This window comes from Bufo bufo, chromosome 4, assembly GCF_905171765.1.
Source record: "Bufo bufo chromosome 4, aBufBuf1.1, whole genome shotgun sequence".
NCBI classification, from domain to species: Eukaryota; Metazoa; Chordata; class Amphibia; order Anura; family Bufonidae; genus Bufo; species Bufo bufo.
This window is the reverse complement of record NC_053392.1, coordinates 533,586,683-533,609,044: the sequence shown is the minus strand read 5'-3', so window position 1 is coordinate 533,609,044 and position 22,362 is coordinate 533,586,683. Positions and strand designations below refer to the sequence as shown.

At 44.6% G+C, this 22,362-nt stretch overlaps 1 protein-coding gene across 2 annotated transcripts in view; it reads right to left on the bottom strand.

The window, feature by feature from the left end:
* Positions 1-22,362, bottom strand: part of PLCB1 (phospholipase C beta 1) — an 895,755-nt gene that overhangs the window by 211,981 nt on the left and 661,412 nt on the right. For both annotated transcript variants that reach the window (XM_040429862.1, XM_040429863.1), the window contains exon 15: positions 5,694-5,767. In XM_040429862.1, the coding sequence (XP_040285796.1) occupies positions 5,694-5,767 (74 nt within the window). The remainder of the gene's footprint in view (positions 1-5,693; positions 5,768-22,362) is intronic.

The window sequence follows — 22,362 nt, the reverse complement described above, 5'->3', positions numbered from 1 at the left end:
CAGCCTTTGCTGCATCTGTAAATGTGAATACACACGTTAGATACTGGTATTCCATTCTGTTATTAAAAAAACACCCATTTTGGGCCAAATACTAAATTTGCAGCCTTGGCTGCATCTGTCAGTGTGAGATACTAGCTTGAAATACTGCAATAATATTCTGGGTTTAAAAAAAACAAAATTTCCAGCCTTGGCTGCATCTGTCAGTGTGAAATACACGCGTTAGATAATGGTGTTCTATTCTGTTATTAAAAAAACACCCATTTTGGGCAAGATCCAAAATTTGCGGAGAATGAGTAGAGCGTCGAATAAGGGACATGGCCCCGGTCGTGGTGCTGCTGTTGGAGCTCCTGTTGCAGGGAGAGAACGTGGTCGATCTGTGCCAGCTACACGCACAAGTGAAACAGTTTCATCAGGTGCAAGTAGGCGACAGAACCTTCAGCGTTATTTGGTCGGGCCTAATGCGGCTCTACAAATGGTGAGGCCAGAACAAGTACAAGCGATAGTAGATTGGGTTGCTGATAGTGCCTCCAGTTCCTTCACAGTCTCCCACCCAGTCTTCTTCTGAAAGATCAGAGTTAGCACCTGCAGCCGATGTCCATCAGTCTTTCACCTCACCCCCTTGCAAATCAGCCAAGCAGTCTGAGCCCCAAGTCATGCATCAGTCTCTTCTGCTTTTTGGTGAATCTGCTAGCAGGGTTTCCCAGGGCCATCCGCATAGCCGTGCCCCAGAAGTGGAAGAGATTGAGTGCACCGATGCCCAACCACTTATGTTTCAAGATGAGTACATGAGAGGACCACCGCAGCACGGATGATGACGAAACACAACTGCTGTGGCTTTCAAAAGTGTTCAGACCGACAAGGAGGGCAGGGGTGAAGACTAGGTGGAAGATGATGTGGAGGACGATGGAATCAAGGTCATGCGAGTGACCTGTGTAGTTCGGAGGAAGAGGCGGTGGTCGCACAGAGCCACCAGCACAGCAGAAGAGGGAGCAGGGTGCAAAAGCGGAGCGGCCGTCCCCTAGACAGTACGCCTGCTACTTCCCACCGCAGCAAGGGACCGAGCACACCAAAGCCAGCTCCAAGGAGTTCCCTGGCGTGGCAGTTCTTCAGACAATGTGCTGACGACAAGACACGAGTGGTTTGCAAGCTGTGCAATCAGAGCCTGAAGCGAGGCATAAACATTTTCAACCTGAGCACAACCTGCATGACCAGGCATGTAAGTGCAAAGCACGAGCTGCAGTGGAGTAGACACCTCAAAAACCAAGAAAGGGCTCTGGCTCCTGCTTCCTCTTCTGCTGCAGTCTCGGCCTCTTCATCCACCTCTGGAGTGACAGTGGCACCTGCCACCCCGCAAACAGAGGATCTGCCAGCAACACCTGGGTCACCAAGCATCTCCACAATGTCCCACGGAAGCGTTCAGCTCTCCATCTTCCAAACACTGAAGCAGATAAGGAAGTACCCCCTACCCACCCGTGTTCCCTCGCCCTGAATGCCAGCATTTCAAAATTCCTGGCCATTGAAATGCTGTCATTCCATCTGGTGGAGACGCAGAGCTTTAAAAGCCTTATGGCGGTGGCTGTCCCACAGTACATCATGCCCAGCCGCCACTACTTTTCCAGACGAGCCATCCCTTCCCTGCACAACCAAGTGGGGGACAAAATAAGGTGTGAACTGTGCAACACCATCTGTGGCAAGGTCCACCTAACTATGGATACGTAGACCAGTAAGCACGGTCAGGGACGTTATATCTCCCTAACATCACACTGGATAAATGCAGTGGCGGCTGGGCCTGAGGTGGATAGCAGTTTGGCCTTCCACCACCGAGGATTGCAGGGCACTTCAGTTTGCCTCCTGTTGCTTCCTCCTCCTACTCCGCTTCTTCATCCTCTACTGCCTCCTCATCCGGTCAGCGTAACACCTCCACCACCAACTGCAGCACAGCCAGGGGTAAACGACAGCAGGCAGTTTTAAAACTTATCTGTTTGGGGGACAAACCCCACACCGCGCAGGAGCTGTGGACGGGCCTTCAACAACAGACCGATGAGTGGTTGGTGCCAGTGAACCTCAAGCCCGGCCTGGTGGTGTGCGATAATGGGCGAAATCTCGAAGCAGCTCTGGGACTAGCCGGTTTGACGCACATCCCTGGCCTGGAGCATGTGCTGAATTTGGTGGTGCAGAGGTTCCTTAAAAATTACCCCGATATGTCAGAGCTGCTGCATAAAATGCGAGCCGTCTGTGTGCACTTTTGGCGTTCTCACCCTGCTGCTGTTCGCCTGTCAGCGCTGCAGCGTAACTTCGGCCTTCCCGCTCACCACCTCATATGCAACGTGCCCACAAGGTGGAACTCCACCTTGCACATGCTGGCCAGACTGTGTGAGCAGCAGCAGGCGATAGTGGAGTTTCAGCTGCAGCATGCACGGGTGAGTTGCTCTGCGGAACAGAGCCTCTTTACCACCAATGACTGGGCCTCCATGCGAGACCTGTGTTCCTTGTTGCGCTGTTTCGAGTACTCCACCAACATGGCCAGTGCCGATAGCACCGTTCTCAGCGTTACTATCCCACTACTATGCCTCCTTGAAAAAACGCTTCTGGTGATGATGGAAGAGGATGTGGCACAGGAGGAGGAGGAGGAAGAGGGATCATTTCGTAAGAGTTTCAGGCCAGTCATTCACAAGTGGCTCCGAGGGTGGGTTCCTGCACCCACAAACGCCAGGTACACAATTGTCCAGCCAGGGCACAGTTCTGGAGGATGAGGAGGTGGAGGATGAGGAGGAGGAGATGGAGGAGGAGGAACCGTGTTCACAGCAGGGTGGCACCCAAACCAGCTCATGGCCATCACTGGTGCGTGGCTGGGGGGATACAGAGGACACAGACGATACACCTCCCACAGAGGACAGCTTGTTGTTGCCTCTGGGCCGCCTGGCACACATGAGCGACTACATGCTGCAGTGTCTCCGCAACGACCGCCGAGTTGCCCACATTCTAACTTGTGCTGATTACTGGATGGCCATGCTGCTGGATCCCCGTTACAAGGACAACGTACCGTCCTTAATTCCGTCACTGGAGCGTGATCGTAGGATGCACGAGTACAAGCGCACGCTGGTAGACACGCTGCTGGTGGCATTCCCACCTGACAGCGGGGGCACAGTGGAAACACAAGGCAAAGGCAGAGGAGGAGGAAGAGATCACTAACGCAGCTGGGGCACCTCAGAAGGCAGGGTTAGCATGGCCGAAATGTGGAAAAGCTTTGTCAGCACATCACAACAACCAGCACCACCAACTGATATGGAAGGTCTTAGCAGGAGGCAGCATTTCAGCAACATGGTGGAGCAGTATGTGTGCACATGCCTACACATACTGAATGATGGGTCTGCCCCCTTCAACTTCTGGGTCTCCAAATTGGGCACATGGACTGAGCTTGCCCTTTACGCCTTGGAGGTGCTGGCCTGCCCTGCAGCCAGTGTATTGTCTGAACGTGTGTTTAGCACGGCAGGGGGCGTTATCACAGACAAGCGCAGCCGCCTGTCCACAGCCAATGTGGACAAGCTCACGTTCATTAAAATGAACCAGGCATGGATCGCACAGGACTTGTCCGTACCTTGTGCAGAATAGACATGTATACCGGCCTTACCCAGCCATTGTTATACTACAGCGCAATTGCTCATTGTTGTATTTTTGATATTTCGCACTCTTTTGGGGTGTACTCTAATAAAAAAATAAAATAAATTTTTTTATCAAAAAACAGTGTTGACTACCTCGTCCTCCTCCACCGCCGCTTTCACCTACACCGCTACGTCCACCGCCTCCTTAAACTTCTACTCCATATGGACCTCCACCTCATACATCAAGATAATTTTTTTTGTACGTATGTTATTATATTTTATGTCATTTCACAAATTTGTCTGTTGCATTTTTGGGTGAAATTCACCAATTTTTGGCTGTGATATACCCCTGCTCTACCTAGAAGACAGGTAAACAAATTTCACTACTTTGTCTGTTACATTTTCGGAAGAAATTCACCAATTTTTGGCTGTTATATACCCCTGCTCTACATAGTAGACAGGTAAACAAATTTCACAAATTTGTCTGTTACATTTTCGGGTGACATTCACCAATTTTTGGCTGTTATATACCTCTGCTCTACATCGTAGACAGGTAAACAAATTTCACTAATTTGTCTGTTACATTTTTGGGTGACATTCACCAATTTTTGAATGTGATATAGCCCTTCTCTACCTAGTAGACAGGTAAACAAATGTCACAAATTTGTCTGTTGCATTTTTCGGGTGACATTCACCAATTTTTGGCTGTGATATACCCCTGCTCTACCTAGTTGACAGCTTAATACATTTCACTAATTTTTCTGTTACATTGTCAGGTGACATTCACCAGTTTGTGGCTGTGATATACCCCTGCTTTACCTAGTTGACAGCTTAATAAATTTCACTAATTTGTCTGTTACATTTTTGGGTGACATTCACCCATGTTTGGCTGTGATATACCCCTGCTCTACCTAGTTGACAGCTTAATAAATTTCACTAATTTTTCTGTTATATTGTCGGGTGACATTCACCAATTTTTTTCTGTGTAACCCATTTCTGGCGATGAAAAACCCCTGCTCTGCATAGGTGACAGGGACTTAAATTTCAAAAATTCGTCTTTAATTGGCCCTTTCATTCGATCCTTCTGCTAAAAATAACTTGTCCTACATTTCCACTCGATCACATTGCAGCCATTGACCTCCCTTGGATGTGGTCTCCCTTTCTCACGCTCCCTCTCCCGCGTGGATCCCTGATTCGCCGCTAAGCGTGATCAACATGGTAGGTGCAGAAAAGAACATTGAAAGTTGATAGAGCAGATATCCAATTGGATGGTGGACATCACGGGGACGTGCGACATGGTGGAGCAGTATGTGTGCACACGCCTACACGTACTGACTGATGGGTCTGCCCCCTTCAACTTCTGGGTCTACAAATTGGGCATATGGCCTGAGCTTGCCCTTTACGCCTTGAAGGTGCTGGCCTGCCCTGCAGCGAGTGTATTGTCTGAACGTTTGTTTAGCATGGCTGGAGGGGGTTATAACAGGTTATATTTCCCAATGTTTTGGGGTGTACCCTAATTTTAAAAAAATTAAAATAAAACCAAAGAGCAATGTAGGCTACCTCCTCATCCTCCACCGCCGCTTCCACCTACACCGCCACATCCACCGCTTCCTCAACCTCCTACTCCATATGGACCTCGTCCTCCAAGATCAAGATTATTTTTTTTATTTTTATTTTTACGTATTTTATGTTATTTGAAGGAATTTCCCTATCCACATTTGTTTGCAGAGCACTTGCCATGCTCTTAACCACATTTTGCTGCCATTTGCAGCCCTCTAGCCCTTTCCATGACTGTTTTACAGCCATTTTAGTGCTCAAAAGTTCGGGTCCCCATTGACTTCAATGGGGTTAGGGTTCGCGTTCAAGTTCGGGTCCCAAACTCGAACTTTATTGTTAAGTTCGGCCGAACCCGAACATCCAGGTGTCCACTCAACTCTACTCCTGACCTAATCTGTGAAGAGTAAACTAGGACTTTGTGAGTTTCAAATCTGATCCTTAAGATGTACTCTTGAGTGCAATACATGAGAAGCATCCATCATCTGACGTCCAGGATATGTGCTGAAGAAGTAAAAACTATACAAGGAGTCTTACTTCTTCCATGGAAGATTTCTTACAGTCATCCTCATCATCATCATCATCTTCCTCACTCTCAATGTCGGCTTCACCTGTAACAAATATGAAAAATAATTTCAATATCAAATTAAAAATTTCCTTCTTGTTCTATTGTTTACTATTTTTACTCTAAAAAAATTCAAAATTTAGCCTTGACCTAAAGTCTTCATTCTCAGCTCTAGACACATGTATTTACATAAGAAATCCATAATGAAACGTTCTCTAGTTGAAAAATGATGTCTTCCACGTTTTTTTTTTCAATTTATATCTTAATGTATATGATGGACGTTTATACTGTACCTAAATAATATGTTCTTATGGCTGACATTTTTTGAACGCATACTGTATGACTCAACCCCCCTCCCCCCAAGCTCCCACAGAGAGCAAAGACAAATTGATTGATACTAGAAAGCTGCACTCTGATATTATAAAATAATTGTATATAATTACCGTATGTTAGAAAGTCAGTTGAGTTCTGCTGCAGAACATAGATGGAGAAAGGATTGCTCAGAACAATGATGGTGTATGAGCTGGATAGCTCCACGCCAGCCCATAAATGTAAATAGTGATAGAGTAATCCTTGCCCTAGATACTGGTCACACTTTTCCGATATGTCTGGTTCATGTGGATACCTTTACTAACATAATTGTCAGTAAGTAAACCTAGGTAGAACCTCTGGGTTTCACTGTCTAAATCACAATTTCATTTTTTTTAAATTAATACATACAGTATAGGCTACTTTCACACTCGCGTTTTGGCTTTCAGTTTGTGAGATCCGTTCAGGGCTCTCACAACAAGCGGTCCAAAATAGATCAGTTTTGCCCTCATGCATTCTGAATGGAAAAGGATCCGCTCAGAATGCATCCGTTTGCCTCCGATCAGTCTCCATTCCGCTCTGGAGGCGGACACCAAAACGCTGCCTGCACAGTTTTGCTGTCCGCTTGACGAAACTGAGCCAAACGGATCCATCCTGGCACACAATGTAAGTCAATGGGGACAGATCAGTTTTCTCTGACACAATCTGGCACAATAGAAAACTGATCCGTCTCTCATTGACTTTCAGGGGAGTTCAAGACGGATCGGTCTTGGCTATGTGACAGATAATACAAACGGATCCGTTCATGACGGATGTGCAGCGTCCCACTACATGTGTGTGGGCTCTGCTTAAAAGCACTTTTCACCCTAAAAATTGTATTATGCTATGTTATGTGACTTTGTACTAATTTATCTGCAAAATCCCTGTTACCAGGCAGATTAGGTGTAATTTATACATCCCACCACTAGATGTGGATAAAACTTAGACTATATATAAACCTTAGCCAGGCCTAGTGTGTGTGGATTATGATTCAAATTAAAAACAGAGATGAGAATGCAGAGTGAAGACTTCACACCACAGATTAGTGAGTGGAGCCAACTTCGCTATGTGGTAGTACCAAGGTGTGAGGCGCAGAAGAGTGTTTTCCTTCTGTGGCCGGACTATATACTTGCATCCCTGACCAGTAGGAGAGAGTTTGCCTCCCTGGAATAGAAACAAGCTTTAGAAAGATTAGTCAGTGATAAGAGCCGATATTTAGGGCCACGGACACCTTTGCGCATGGTGGAGGACTTATAGCTTCTGGCAGCCACACCATAATTCTGGGAAACAGATTAGCTACCTGTCCCAGCTTGGAGGGAAAGGACAAGGTATAGGACTGAGCACATCAACAGGAATAAGGTACTCAATAACCACAGCCTGAGAAAGCCTAGAAACAGTGGATTTACAGATTAACTCTAATACCAACAAGAGACTGTATTCTGTACTGCTGCAGCCAAAGTCAACATCAGTAAAAGTTGTGAGTTGCATCTTACCACTGTCTACCTCATTATTACTACCTATGGTTGTACCACCATTAACGGTACTGGCGTCACGACAAATACCATCAAGGGACTCAGCCGCAACAAGCACCCTAAGCACCCCTAACATCAAGGGCACCTCAACCACCATCTTGGCTGATGCTTCCTACCACAGAGCGTGCCCCGGAGGATTTCGTGCTGTCGACCTCAACACTGTGCTGCCAGCCCAGGGAAGCTATCTGCTAACCGTGAGTAAACTGATGAACTGTGTGTTATACTATTTGGCCCCTCATCGGTCCACCGTGCACCTCACGTGTTGCCCCTGCGCTACTGGCTGGCTGCAGATGCATGCAGTTGTATTATTGTAACAGATCCGTTTTTGCAGATCCATGACGTTCCACCCAAAATGCGAGTGTTAAAGTAGCCATAGCGGCATAACTTAAAGTGACTAGGTCTCACAGCAAATTTTTGAATGAACCGTCCCAGCAACCCCCTCCTCCCTTGCAACCCTCACTCCTGCGAGTAGTCAAGATTATTCTCTCAGACCAGGCCGGGCAGCGACTCTGTCAGTTTCCAATGCATATTGTAGGAAGGCGCAAGGGTCCGTCATTGACGGAAGGTATGTGTCACCGAGATTCCTGGCCTCGGTGAGGCAAGAGACGGTAATTTTAAGTGTCAGAGGCAGTTAGTGCTGACTGACACTATTTGTTATTTAGTATGGCTGTAGAGCTGATCTTAGGCTACTTTCACACTAGCGTTCGGGGCTCCGCTTGTGAGCTCCGTTTGAAGGGGCTCACAAGCGGCCCCGAACGCATCCGTACTGCCCTAATGCATTCTGAGTGGATGCGGATCCGCTCAGAATGCATCAGTCTGGCAGCGTTGCAGCGTTTCGGGTGTCCGCCTGGCCGTGCGGAGGCAAACGGATCCGTCCAGACTTACAATGTAAGTCAATGGGGACGGATCCGTTTGAAGTTGACACAATATTTGCAATTTTCAAACGGATCCGTCCCCCATTGACTTTCAATGTAAAGTCTAAACGGATCCGTTCAGGCTACTTTCACACTTAGAATTTTTTTTAAACTATAATGCAGACGGATCCGTTCTGAACGGATCCAAACGTCTGCATTATAGGAGCGGATCCGTCTGTGCACACACCAGACGGACCTGCTCTGAACGGTAGTGTGAAAGTAGCCTTACTAGGAGTAGCCAAAGTGCAGGGTGCAGTGGCGTAACTATCAGGGAAGCAGCTGCTTCGGGGCCTGAGCTCAGAAGGGGCCCAGGAGCAGTCACTGTACTTCGTCACCCCGGGCCCCTGTCAGAGCAGCTGACTTCTCCTGCACTTGCACCTCTGACCTGACATCAGGGACATCGCTCCGCCTCTCCCCCTCCTCAGTTCTTATGATGGACACTGACCAGCAACAGGACTGCCTGATGTGGGCGGAGCTACAATAGCCCCGCCCCCTTTTCTACCCGTGATTCCGGCAGCTTGAACCTTCCATGCCCGGCAAGCTGAACATCAGTTGCATTGCCACAACTGCACCAGTGATGTGAGTGGCAGGGGAACTGGGGTTATATTCAGCTTTCCCAGATTGTGCACTTGTGACATGCAGTACAGTAGGAAAGCTGGGTGAATTATATCATAAAATGTCATCCAGCTTCCCTGCTATCCTGCATGGCACAAGTGCAGAGGCATTAGAGTATGGGGGAGAGGTACAGCAGGAAAGCTGGGTGTCTATATATGTGTATTGTATATGTGTGCGTCCATGTATGTGGTGACTGTGTGTATGAGTGCGCCCCTGTATGTGAAGAGTATGTGTATGAGTGCATCCATGTATGTGGAGAGTGTGTGTATGAGTGCGTCCATGTATGTGGTGAGTGTGTGTATGAGTGAGTCCATGTATGTGGAGAGTGTGTGTATGAGTGCGTCCATGTATGTGGAGAGTGTGTGTATGACTGCGTCTATGTATGTGGAGAGTGTGTATGAATGCATCCATGTATGTGGAGAGTGCGTGTATGACTGCGTCCATGTATGTGGAGAGTGCATGTATGACTGCGTCCATGTATGTGGAGAGTGCGTGTATGACTGTGTCCATGTATGTGGAGAGTGCGTGTATGACTGCGTCCATGTATGTGGAGAGTGCGTGTATGACTGTGTCCATGTATGTGGAGAGTGCGTGTATGACTGTGTCCATGTATGTGGAGAGTGCGTGTATGACTGTGTCCATGTATGTGGAGAGTGCGTGTATGACTGTGTCCATGTATGTGGAGAGTGCGTGTATGACTGTGTCCATGTATGTGGAGAGTGCGTGTATGACTGTGTCCATGTATGTGGAGAGTGCGTGTATGACTGCGTCCATGTATGTGGAGAGTGCGTGTATGACTGCATCCATATATGTGGAGAGTGCGTGTATGACTGCGTCCATGTATGAGGAGAGTGCATATATGACTGCGTCCATGTATGTGGAGACTGCATATATGACTGCGTCCATGTATGTGGAGAGTGCATGTATGACTGCGTCCATGTATGTGGAGAGTGCATGTATGACTGCGTCCATGTATGTGGAGAGTGCATGTATGACTGCGTCCATGTATGTAGAGAGTGCATGTATGACTGCGTCCATGGCTGCAGTATGAAAGGTACAGAGGCTAAAATACTTGTGGATATGTAGAGGTAAATCAGACATGTCTATTACAATTGCAGCACAGGTTCTAAAGGGGTTGAGTTGAATATAAACTCCGTCAGCAACTGTAAATGTTAAAATTCAAAGTCGTGCTAAAAATGACAGTAAATACAGTAAATAAAAAGTCACAAAATAGCCATATAAGAGGGGTTTGCACAGGAGGAGGTGGTTTGTGAAGAAGCGTTTGTGGGGGGCCCCGTACAAAAATTTGCTGTGGGGCCCAGTCAGTTCTAGTTACGCCTCTGGCAGGGTGGGTGGCTTCTCCCCCCGTTCCAGGCCGGGTTTTGGTTAGGGATATAAAAACCCAGCCAGCAGTCTCAGCTGTGTGGATTATGCTCCATTTCACAGTGAAGCTGTGGAGACTCTGTGGTTTTGGGATCTGCATGAGGTGTGCCGTGCTAAAGGGCTGAGAGCCGCATTGCTGGAAAACAGGCCCCCTAAAGTCTGCAGTGGATGGCTGATGAAAAACTGCTAACAAGGTGAACATTTGTGTTCTGTGGACTTTCCATGGTGTGAACATACACCAACACTGTGAACTGTTATTTTGTTTTGCCTTCTGTGTTAATAAACACTGAACTATTTAAGTTAAAGACTTTGTGATTGCCTCTATACTGCATCCGCTAAGCTGCCTACCAGAGCGAATCCCCACAGTATATACTGTATGTCATGTCACTGTATAATACTGTTGAGGGGGCCCTGACAACAAAATCTGTCAGTCCTTCTCCCAGGGGTGCCTCTTCTGAGTTCGGGCCCTGTAGCAGCCACTTCCACTGCTTCAACTATAGCTACGCCCCTGATACAGGACAACAAAGATATCTCCGTATAGTGCTAGAGATGTCTCTTACTGTGCTAGAGATGATCCTGTACAGTGCTAGAAATGATCCTTGCGATGCTAGAGAAGATCCTTATGATGTTAGAGATGATTCTGTACAGGGTTGCGGCCTGGGTATACCTAAGTTATAGCGATTCTGAAGGAATTAATTCATCACTAACCGGTATAAATCAGGTATACCCAGGCCACTCAATCTTAGGGTATGGCCACACGGAGCGGCTGTGCAGCAGGCGGGTTGCGGCTATGCAGCGGTGAACAACCATGTGGCCAATTAGCCTTCAGCTGCCTTTCATTTAATAATGAAGACCACATTTTATAGTCTGTCTTCATTGTTAATGGCTGTGCGGCACCTTTAATGCACCTTCAAACAGGGGCTGTTGCTGGTATGGGGTTTGGCTGGTTAAGTAGGGGCACAAAATGCATATTATTTCTGTTCTGAAAGCAAAAACCAATTAAAACATAACTTTTAATATACAGTACAGACCAAAAGTTTGGACACACCTTCTCATTCAAAGAGTTTTCTTTATTTTCATGACTATGAAGGCATCAAAACTATGAATTAACACATGTGGAATTATATACATAACAAACAAGTGTGAAACAACTGAAAATATGTCATATTCTAGGTTCTTCAAAGTAGCCACCTTTTGCTTTGATTAATGCTTTGCACACTCTTGGCATTCTCTTGATGAGCTTCAAGAGGTAGTCCCCTGAAATGGTCTTCCAACAGTCTTGAAGGAGTTCCCAGAGATGCTTAGCACTTGTTGGCCCTTTTGCCTTCACTCTGCAGTCCAGCTCACCCCAAACCATCTCGATTGGGTTCAGGTCCGGTGACTGTGGAGGCCAGGTCATCTGGCGCAGCACCCCATCACTCTCCTTCATGGTCAAATAGTCCTTACTTTCAAAGTTTTCCCAATTTTTTCGGCTGACTGACTTACCTTCATTTCTTAAAGTAATGATGGCCACTCGTTTTTCTTTACTTAGCTGCTTTTTTCTTGCCATAATACAAATTCTAACAGTCTATTCAGTAGGACTATCAGCTGTGTATCCACCTGACTTCTCCTCAACGCAACTGATGGTCCCAACCCCATTTATAAGGCAAGAAATCCCACTTATTAAACCTGACAGGGCACACCTGTGAAGTGAAAACCATTTCAGGGGACTACCTCTTGAAGCTCATCAAGAGAATGCCAAGAGTGTGCAAAGCAGTAATCAAAGCAAAAGGTGGCTACTTTGAAGAACCTAGAATATGACATATTTTCAGTTGTTTCACACTTGTTTGTTATGTATATAATTCCACATGTGTTAATTCATAGTTTTGATGCCTTCAGTGTGAATCTACAATTTTCATAGTCATGAAAATAAAGAAAACTCTTTGAATGAGAAGGTGTGTCCAAACTTTTGGTCTGTACTGTATATTATATAAAAAGAGCCCAATTAGGGCTATCAATGTATATCCCAACGTAGCACTGCTATACTGATAATCAGCGATAAACTTGGCACTAGGGGCAAATAAGGGCTACATAGCGGAAAATATGACCCTGTCGGAACCCTAGATAGTGGCTCAGCCCAGAGGAACACCCTGATGGTGGATGCCCTCTGTCCTTGTACCTAAGTCTAATATGCCCCTAGAAGCCCTAGCAAAATTGTGAAAAAAATATTAACCTAAATCCTGACGCGTTTCCCCAAGTAGATTGATCAGGTTCATCAGGGGACAAAGAGGGCAATACAACATAAACAATTGATAAGTTAATCATCTGCTATTGGAGACCTTACAGTGCAATACCTGAGCATAAAAAATATGGAGCAACGACAAGATGCAAAAAGATACGTGTGGGCTCCAAATATTACCAATGTAGTCTATTTACAGTCAGCGCTGTGTTGAACCAATAACAAGGCAATACAATATAGCAAGGTCCATGTGGACCACTCACGTGCGGCAACTTGGGATATACGTAGATAGCCCTAACTGGGCTCTTTTTATATAATATATGTTAAAAGTTATGTTTTAATTGGTTTTTGCTTTTTGTGATAATACTTTGATTTTTGCATGACCGACAAATTTTTTGTATTGCTGTTCTGACCTGCAATCTCCTACAGGTTATTCGACAGTAAACACAGAATATTATTCAGCTCTGGCATACCCATTTCTCCAACCCCAGCGCCCTCCTGCTCTACAGATGAGAGCCCTTCTTCTGCCATCTGCTTTTCCTCCTTTTCCACATCATCTAATATCAATGAGAATATGTCATCAGGAACATCCAGCTCCTCCTCCCTTTGCATCTTGCTGACTTTTCTAGGATATGGAGACTTTAAAGGATGATTTGGAAGAAGTGAAGCTAGCAAAAGATGAGGATGGTCATTATTAAGGCCCTTCTAAGGGGTGATGACTGGATAGTATTGGTTGGCACGCTGGCACTGGGATAATAACTGGCTGCAAAGCCTTATGGGTGATCTCGCGTTCCTTGGCTTCTTACTTTAATTAAAGCGCAAGGAAATTCGGATTCATGGTGAATCCAAGTTTTCCTAAACTTCAGAACGAATTCCGCTTTGAATGCTTCGCTTCACTCTACTTCTCGATGTTAGAGATGACCCTGTACAAATCTAGATATGATCCCTTACAGTCCTAGAGATGATCCTTTAGAGTACGTCCACAAAAGTCCGTATGGAATTTTTACACGATTTCTGAGACAGATCTATGGCAAAATCTGTATGTTTTACATCTGATTTTATTGTGGATTTGCTACCCACTGCCTTGCCAAGGGTGAAATCCACTGCGAAAATTAACAGAAAGAATTGACGTTATGGGAATTTAAAATCCCTATCACAGTTCAATTTACACTTGGATATTTTTCAGCATTTCTTAAAATCTCATTGACTTTGCTGCTACTGCAATACATTACTGATTTTCTGGGACAAACCCAGATGAAAAATCCACTTTGTGTAGATGTAAGCTTTAGGTATGTTCCCACTTGGCAAGGGATCTGGGCCAAAACTGTGTATGATGGAGTAGTGAACTGACACACACACACACACACACACACACACCATAGCTCTATTGAGAGAGGGGACGCGGGGACCTCTTGTTCTAAGGATCAAAGGACGTCACAACAGATCTGTTACTTATCACTTATCCTTGGGATAGGTTACAAATCATTTTTTGGTATAGCCCCTTTAAACATTGATGCCTTATCCTCAGGATAGGTGGACCCAACACCCTGCAACCCTTTAGTAGTGAAATGAAAGAGATGTAATGTGTCAGCAAGTGATATGTCTCCTTAACACATACATTGATATGGTCAACCATGACTTGTGATCTAAGGTTCAGTTTCAGTGCCACAATTAGCTGATTGGAAGGCTCTGAGTTGCAAGAACCCCTGTGATCAGGTTTTGGATGAAAACGTCTCAGTACAAGATGGGTTTCTCCCAATTATCCCTTTAAGAAGAACAGACATGCACAGATTATATAGGATATTACATGAAGGATATAAAAGTATCGCCGAAAGGTATCTGAAATTCTTGAAACTAACCGAACATATATAACTAAGTCACAGTATGAAGCTAAAGAACTGAAGGACAGCAGAAGACACAGTAATATAGATGGCCTGCAGCACAGAGGAGGTTTAGACAAGGAACGTAACTGACAAAGTACATTGCTTTTTGCTGAACCGAGCTGCAGAATAAAGGAAGTGTAAAATCATGTGAGGTTCTGCTGCTGAGCATTTCATTCCCCAAAAAGAATATGCCAGGACAATGATCTCTTTCTTGGTACTAACATTCATTACATCAAACTTCCTGTCTGTAAAATAATGTAGAATGTATAATATAAGAAAAATAAGAAGAGACGATAAATTTGCACAATTATTTCAGTTATGAAGTCAAAGTTTTAGGAAAAACATTGGCGAAAAAAAGACTATTGCACTATGGAGACTAAAATACATTTGTCTTATTGACGAGACTGACAAGAGTTAGAGGGGAACTCCAGTGATTCATGGTAATTGGTGGGGAAACCTGACAGTAAGTACATATTTAGTTTTCCTGTAGTGCCACCACAGGTGAAATGAAGCATTACACAATGTCCAGGGAAAAGGCAGGATAAGACAGGCCCTCCAAAGCAAGAGACACCATTTGTGACCACTCTTCACTTCGCCAAGGGGGTAAGGATCCTAAACAGAGGACTCCGTCTAATAATTATGATTACCTAACTCTATGGTATTAACTACATATTGTCTTCTGCAGTTTTTGGCCAAGCACAAGATTATATCTGAGAATACAGTGTTTGGATATATTGCATCATGATGTAGAGTTGGATAGTGGCTTATACATTACTTTTTAGAGGAAGAGTGGCCCTACAGATCATTGGTTGAGAGTGCTTCTTAAATTGATTCCCCACCTTTTATCATTATTTAATATTTGGACACAAAATCCTCAGTGCTGATAGCGTTTCGAGATCTGTTTTTCTGAGCCAGAGGATTTTATAGGGTTTTCAGGAAGTAACATATTGATAACTTATCCTCAGAATAGGTCATCAATATCTGATCAGTGGGGGGGGGGGGAAGGGTCTGACTCCCATCACCCCACTGATTAGCTATTTTAAGAGACCTTAGCTCACTGGTGAGAGCTGCGGCCTCTTCCTAGGCCAGTGACATAATTTTAATCAGACATATAAGTGAATGGGCTTGGGATAAAAAACCAATAGAAGCCGCTACTGCCACAATGAATGGCGCTGTGAATGGTATGCTTTGAGGAGGCCACAGTGCTCACTAGAGCTTCAAAAAGCTGATCGTTGGGGATGCCAGGAGTTGGACCCCCACCAATCCTGAGGATATGTCATGAATATCTTACCAATAGAAGCCGCTATCGCCACAATGAATAGTGCTGTGATTGCTATGCTTTGAAGAGGTCACAGTGCTCCCCGGAGCTTCAAACAGCTGATCGACATGGATGTCGGGAGTTGGCCCCCCACTGATCCTGACTGATAGGTCATGAATATATTACTCCCAGAAAACCACTTTAAAAGATGACATGCAAGCTACCTGCCACTGAAAACCTAGGAAGATTACTGCATACTGTCTTATTTATCACAGATTACCATAAGGTTCTAAGCTCCCTCTAGTGGCAGATGCAAATAGCCAGTGGGGTATGTTTTAACTATAGGTCTATGCAGGGTATTTGGAGCTCTTCATCAGGATACAAGTGTAACATTAACGGAATTGTCCCACCGGGCAAATTGTTTTTCAAAATCTCCCACATTCTTGTTCAGATGCCTACTGAATTCCTGCTGGTCTCTTCTTCCTGGTCTGGTTTTGACGCACAGGAAATGCCAGGAGAGGACCGCCAATCACTGGTTGATGTGGGTCACCGCTGAGGCCATTGAGTGGCTCCGGTCATCTCCTGCTATTTCCTGTGCGTCAAGCTGAGTCCAGGTCGTGTAGAACAGTATCTCCTGGTAAGCACTGGAACAGGCACACCAGAAGATCGATAAGGATGAGTATTGATTCTTTCATATTTTTAAACTGTTCTCAGTAGATTACTAAAAATGTTTGCTTCATTGGAAAACCCCTTTAACCACTTCAGCCCCCAGTGCTTAAACACCCTGAAAGACCAGGCCACTTTTTACACTTCTGACCTACACTACTTTCACCATTTATTGCTCGGTCATGCAACTTACCACCCAAATGAATTTTACCTCCTTTTCTTCTCACTAATAGAGCTTTCATTTGGTGGTATTTCATTGCTGCTGACATTTTTACTTTTTTTGTTATTAATCGAAATTTAACGATTTTTTTGCAAAAAAATGACATTTTTCACTTTCAGTTGTAAAATTTTGCAAAAAAAACTACATCCATATATAAATTTTGCTCTAAATTTATTGTTCTACATGTCTTTGATAAAAAAAAAATATGTTTGGGTAAAAAAAAAAAATGGTTTGGGTAAAAGTTATAGCGTTTACAAACTATGGTACAAAAATGTGAATTTCCGCTTTTTGAAGCAGCTCTGACTTTCTGAGCACCTGTCATGTTTCCTGAGGTTCTACAATGCCCAGACAGTACAAATACCCCACAAATGACCCCATTTCGGAAAGTACACACCCTAAGGTATTCGCTGATGGGCATAGTGAGTTCATAGAACTTTTTATTTTTTGTCACAAGTTAGCGGAAAATGATGATTTTTTTTTTTTCTTACAAAGTCTCATATTCCACTAACTTGTGACAAAAAATAAAAAGTTCTATGAACTCACTATGCCCATCAGTGAATACCTTGGGGTCTCTTCTTTCCAAAATGGGGTCACTTGTGGGGTAGTTATACTGCCCTGGAATTCTAGGGGCCCAAATGTGTGGTAAGGAGTTTGAAATCAAATTCTGTAAAAAATGACGAGTGAAATCCGAAAGGTGCTCTTTGGAATATGGGCCCCTTTGCCCACCTAGGCTGCAAAAAAGTGTCACACATCTGGTATCTCTGTATTCAGGAGAAGTTGAGGAATGTGTTTTGGGGTGTCTTTTTACATATACCCATGCTGGGTGAGATAAATATCTTGGTCAAATGCCAACTTTGTATAAAAAAAATGGGAAAAGTTGTCTTTTGCCAAGATATTTCTCTCACCCAGCATGGGTATATGTAAAATGACACCCCAAAACACATTCCCCAACTTCTCCTGAGTACGGAGATACCAGATGTGTGACACTTTTTTGCAGCCTAGGTGGGCAAAGGGGCCCATATTCCAAAGAGCACCTTTCGGATTTCACAGGTCATTTTTTACAGAATTTGATTTCAAACTCCTTACCACACATTTGGGCCCCTAGAATGCCAGGGCAGTATAACTACCCCACAAGTGACCCCATTTTGGAAAGAAGACACCCCAAGGTATTCCGTGAGGGGCATGGCAAGTTCCTAGAATTTTTTATTTTTTGTCACAAGTTAGTGGAAAATGATGATTTTTTTTTTTTTTTCATACAAAGTCTCATATTCCACTAACTTGTGACAAAAAATAAAAACTTCCATGAACTCACTATGCCCATCAGCGAATACCTTGGGGTCTCTTCTTTCCAAAATTGGGTCACTTGTGGGGTAGTTATACTGCCCTGGCATTCTAGGGGCCCAAATGTGTGGTAAGGAGTTTGAAATCAAATTCTGTAAAAAAATGACCTGTGAAATCCGAAAGGTGCTCTTTGGAATATGGGCCCCTTTGCCCACCTAGGCTGCAAAAAAGTGTCACACATCTGGTATCTCTGTATTCAGGAGAAGTTGAGGAATGTGTTTTGGGGTGTCTTTTTACATATACCCATGCTGGGTGAGATAAATATCTTGGTCAAATGCCAACTTTGTATAAAAAAATGGGAAAAGTTGTCTTTTGCCAAGATATTTCTCTCACCCAGCATGGGTATATCTAAAATGACACCCCAAAACACATTCCCCAACTTCTCCTGAGTACGGAGATACCAGATGTGTGACACTTTTTTGCAGCCTAGGTGGGCAAAGGGGCCCATATTCCAAAGAGCACCTTTCGGATTTCACAGGTCATTTTTTACAGAATTTGATTTCAAACTCCTTACCACACATTTGGGCCCCTAGAATGCCAGGGCAGTATAACTACCCCACAAGTGACCCCATTTTGGAAAGAAGAGACCCCAAGGTATTCGCTGATGGGCATAGTGAGTTCATGGAAGTTTTTATTTTTTGTCACAAGTTAGTGGAATATGAGACTTTGTATGAAAAAAAATAAAAATAAAAAATCTGCATTTTCCACTAACTTGTGACAAAAAATAAAAAATTCTAGGAACTCGCCATGCCCCTCACGGAATACCTTGGGGTGTCTTCTTTCCAAAATGGGGTCACTTGTGGGGTAGTTATACTGCCCTGGCATTTTCCAGGGGCCCTAATGTGTGGTAAGTAGGTAAATGACCTGTGAAATCCTAAAGGTGCTCTTTGGAATATGGGCCCCTTTGCCCACCTAGGCTGCAAAAAAGTGTCACACATGTGGTATCGCCGTATTCAGGAGAAGTTGGGGAATGTGTTTTGGGGTGTCATTTTACATATACCCTTGCTGGGTGAGAGAAATATCTTGGCAAAAGACAACTTTTCCCATTATTTTATACAAAGTTGGCATTTGACCAAGATATTTATCTCACCCAGCATGGGTATATGTAAAATGACACCCCAAAACACATTCCCCAACTTCTCCTGAGTACGGCGATACCAGATGTGTGACACTTTTTTGCAGCCTAGATGCGCAAAGGTGCCCAAATTCCTTTTAGGAGGTCATTTTTAGACATTTGGATACCAGACTTCTTCTCACGCTTTGGGGCCCCTAGAATGCCAGGGCAGTATAAATACCCCACATGTGACCCCATTTTGGAAAGAAGACACCCCAAGGTATTCAATGAGGGGCATGGCGAGTTCATAGAAATTATTTTTTTTTGGCACAAGTTAGCGGAAATTGATATTTTTTATTTTTTTCTCACAAAGTCTCCCGTTCCGCTAACTTGGGACAAAAATTTAAATCTTTCATGGACTCAATATGCCCCTCACGGAATACCTGGGGGTGTCTTCTTTCCGAAATGGGGTCACATGTGGGGTATTTATACTGCCCTGGCATTCTAGGGGCCCTAAAGCGTGAGAAGAAGTCTGGAATATAAATGTCTAAAAATTTTTACGCATTTGGATTCCGTGAGGGGTATGGTGAGTTCATGTGAGATTTTATTTTTTGACACAAGTTAGTGGAATATGAGACTTTGTAAGAAAAAAAAATAATAATTCCGCTAACTTGGGCCAAAAAAAGGTCTGAATGGAGCCTTACAGAGGGTGATCAATGACAGGGGGGGTGATCAATGACAGGGGGGTGATCAATGACAGGGGGGTGATCAGGGAGTCTATATAAGGTGATAACCACAGTCATTGATCACGCCCGTGTAAGGCTTCATTCAGACGTCCGTATGCGTTTTGCGGATCCGATCCATCTATCAGTGCATCCGTAAAAATCATGCGGACATCTGAATGGAGCTTTACAGGGGGGTAATCAATGACAGGGGGGTGATCAGGGAGTCTATATGGGGTGATAACCACAGTCATTGATCATGCCCCTGTAAGGCTTCATTCAGACGTCCGTATGCGTTTTGCGGATCCGATCCATCTATCAGTGCATCCGTAAAAATCATGCGGACATCTGAATGGAGCTTTACAGGGGGGTAATCAATGACAGGGGGGGTGATCAATGACAGGGGGGTGATCAGGGAGTCTATATGGGGTGATAACCACAGTCATTGATCACGCCCCTGTAAGGCTTCATTCAGACGTCCGGATGCGTTTTGCGGATCCGATCCATCTATCAGTGCATCCGTAAAAATCATGCGGACATCTGAATGGAGCTTTACAGGGGGGTAATCAATGACAGGGGGGTGATCAGGGAGTCTATATGGGGTGATAACCACAGTCTTTGATCATGCCCCTGTAAGGCTTCATTCAGACGTCCGGATGCGTTTTGCGGATCCGATCCATCTATCAGTGCATCCGTAAAAATCATGCGGACATCTGAATGGAGCTTTACAGGGGGTTGATCAATGACAGGGGTGTAATCAATGACAGGGGGGTGATCAGGGAGTCTATATGGGGTGATAACCACAGTCATTGATCATGCCCCTGTAAGGCTTCATTCAGACGTCCGGATGCGTTTTGCGGATCCTATCCATCTATCAGTGCATCCGTAAAAATCATGCGGACATCTGAATGGAGCTTTACAGGGGGGTAATCAATGACAGGGGGGTGATCAGGGAGTCTATATGGGGTGATCACCACAGTCATTGATCACGCCCGTGTAAGGCTTCATTCAGACGTCCGGATGCGTTTTGCGGATCCGATCCATCTATCAGTGGATCCGTAAAAATCATGCGGACGTCTGAATGGAGCTTTACAGGGGGGTAATCAATGACAGGGGGGTAATCAATGACAGGGGGGTGATCAGGGAGTCTATATGGGGTGATCACCACAGTCATTGATCACGCCCGTGTAAGGCTTCATTCAGACGTCCGGATGCGTTTTGCGGATCCGATCCATCTATCAGTGGATCCGTAAAAATCATGCGGACGTCTGAATGGAGCTTTACAGGGGGTTGATCAATGACAGGGGGGTAATCAATGACAGGGGGGTGATCAGGGAGTCTATATAGGGTGATCAGGGGTGATCAGGGGCTAATAAGGGGTTAATAAGTGACGGGGGGTGTAGTGTAGTGTAGTGGTGCTTGGTGCTACTTTACTGAGCTACCTGTGTCCTCTGGTGGTCGATCCAAACAAAGGGGACCACCAGAGGACCAGGTAGCAGGTATATTAGACGCTGTTATCAAAACAGCGTCTAATATACCTGTTAGGGGTTAAAAAAAACACATCTCCAGCCTGCCAGCGAACGATCGCCGCTGGCAGGCTGGAGATCAACTCTCTTACCTTCCGTTCCTGTGAGCGCGCGCGCCTGTGTGCGCGCGTTCACAGGAAATCTCGCGTCTCGCGAGATGACGCATATATGCGTGACTCTGCGCAGGGCTGCCACCTCCGGAACGCGATCCTGCGTTAGGCGGTCCGGAGGTGGTTAAAGGCTATGCACACCTTTGGGAGCAATAGTTTCCTTTAATTATTGCATTGTACTCATTTTGACCTAAATATTCTTTCAAGTGGTCTTCATTAAAAATGTTGAGCCCTTTTCTGTGTACAGCCTTGAGATTCTCCAGATTCTCTATGATTTTACTGTGTTCAGTCAGGAAGCTCGGCTGATAGTTCCTTATCTCTGATCTATGACATTATAAACACTCATTATATCTCAATTCTTATCTGACTGATAAGAATGTGGCTTAAATAAGGGTTTATGACCTTTAGTAATTTAGAGATAAGGTTGATTAAATGACCAGCACAAAGTGAAAGTAAAAGTACATTTCACACAGCTAGACAAATAGTTAATCCTTTGTGACAGAATGGCTGAATATTTTTTAATAAAGATCAACTGAAAAAATTATTTTAGCCCAAAATGAGTAAAATGCAGTCATAAAAAATTGGCCCCCGGTCTACATAACCTTTGAAACATTGCACCACTGTAGCTAAATAATTAGGCAAATCTTTCTACACTGCAAATCTCATCCAATAACATTCTCCATTAATTCAGATGATTCACACTGAGGAGAGAAGATAGAAGGGTGAACATAACTGCAATATTCCAAATTGCTAAATATAACAGATTTAATTTCCCCATTGCACAAAATATTGGAATAGGTGGGAAATATATTTATTGTAAACATTAGAAAATATTATCAGCTTTTGCTATC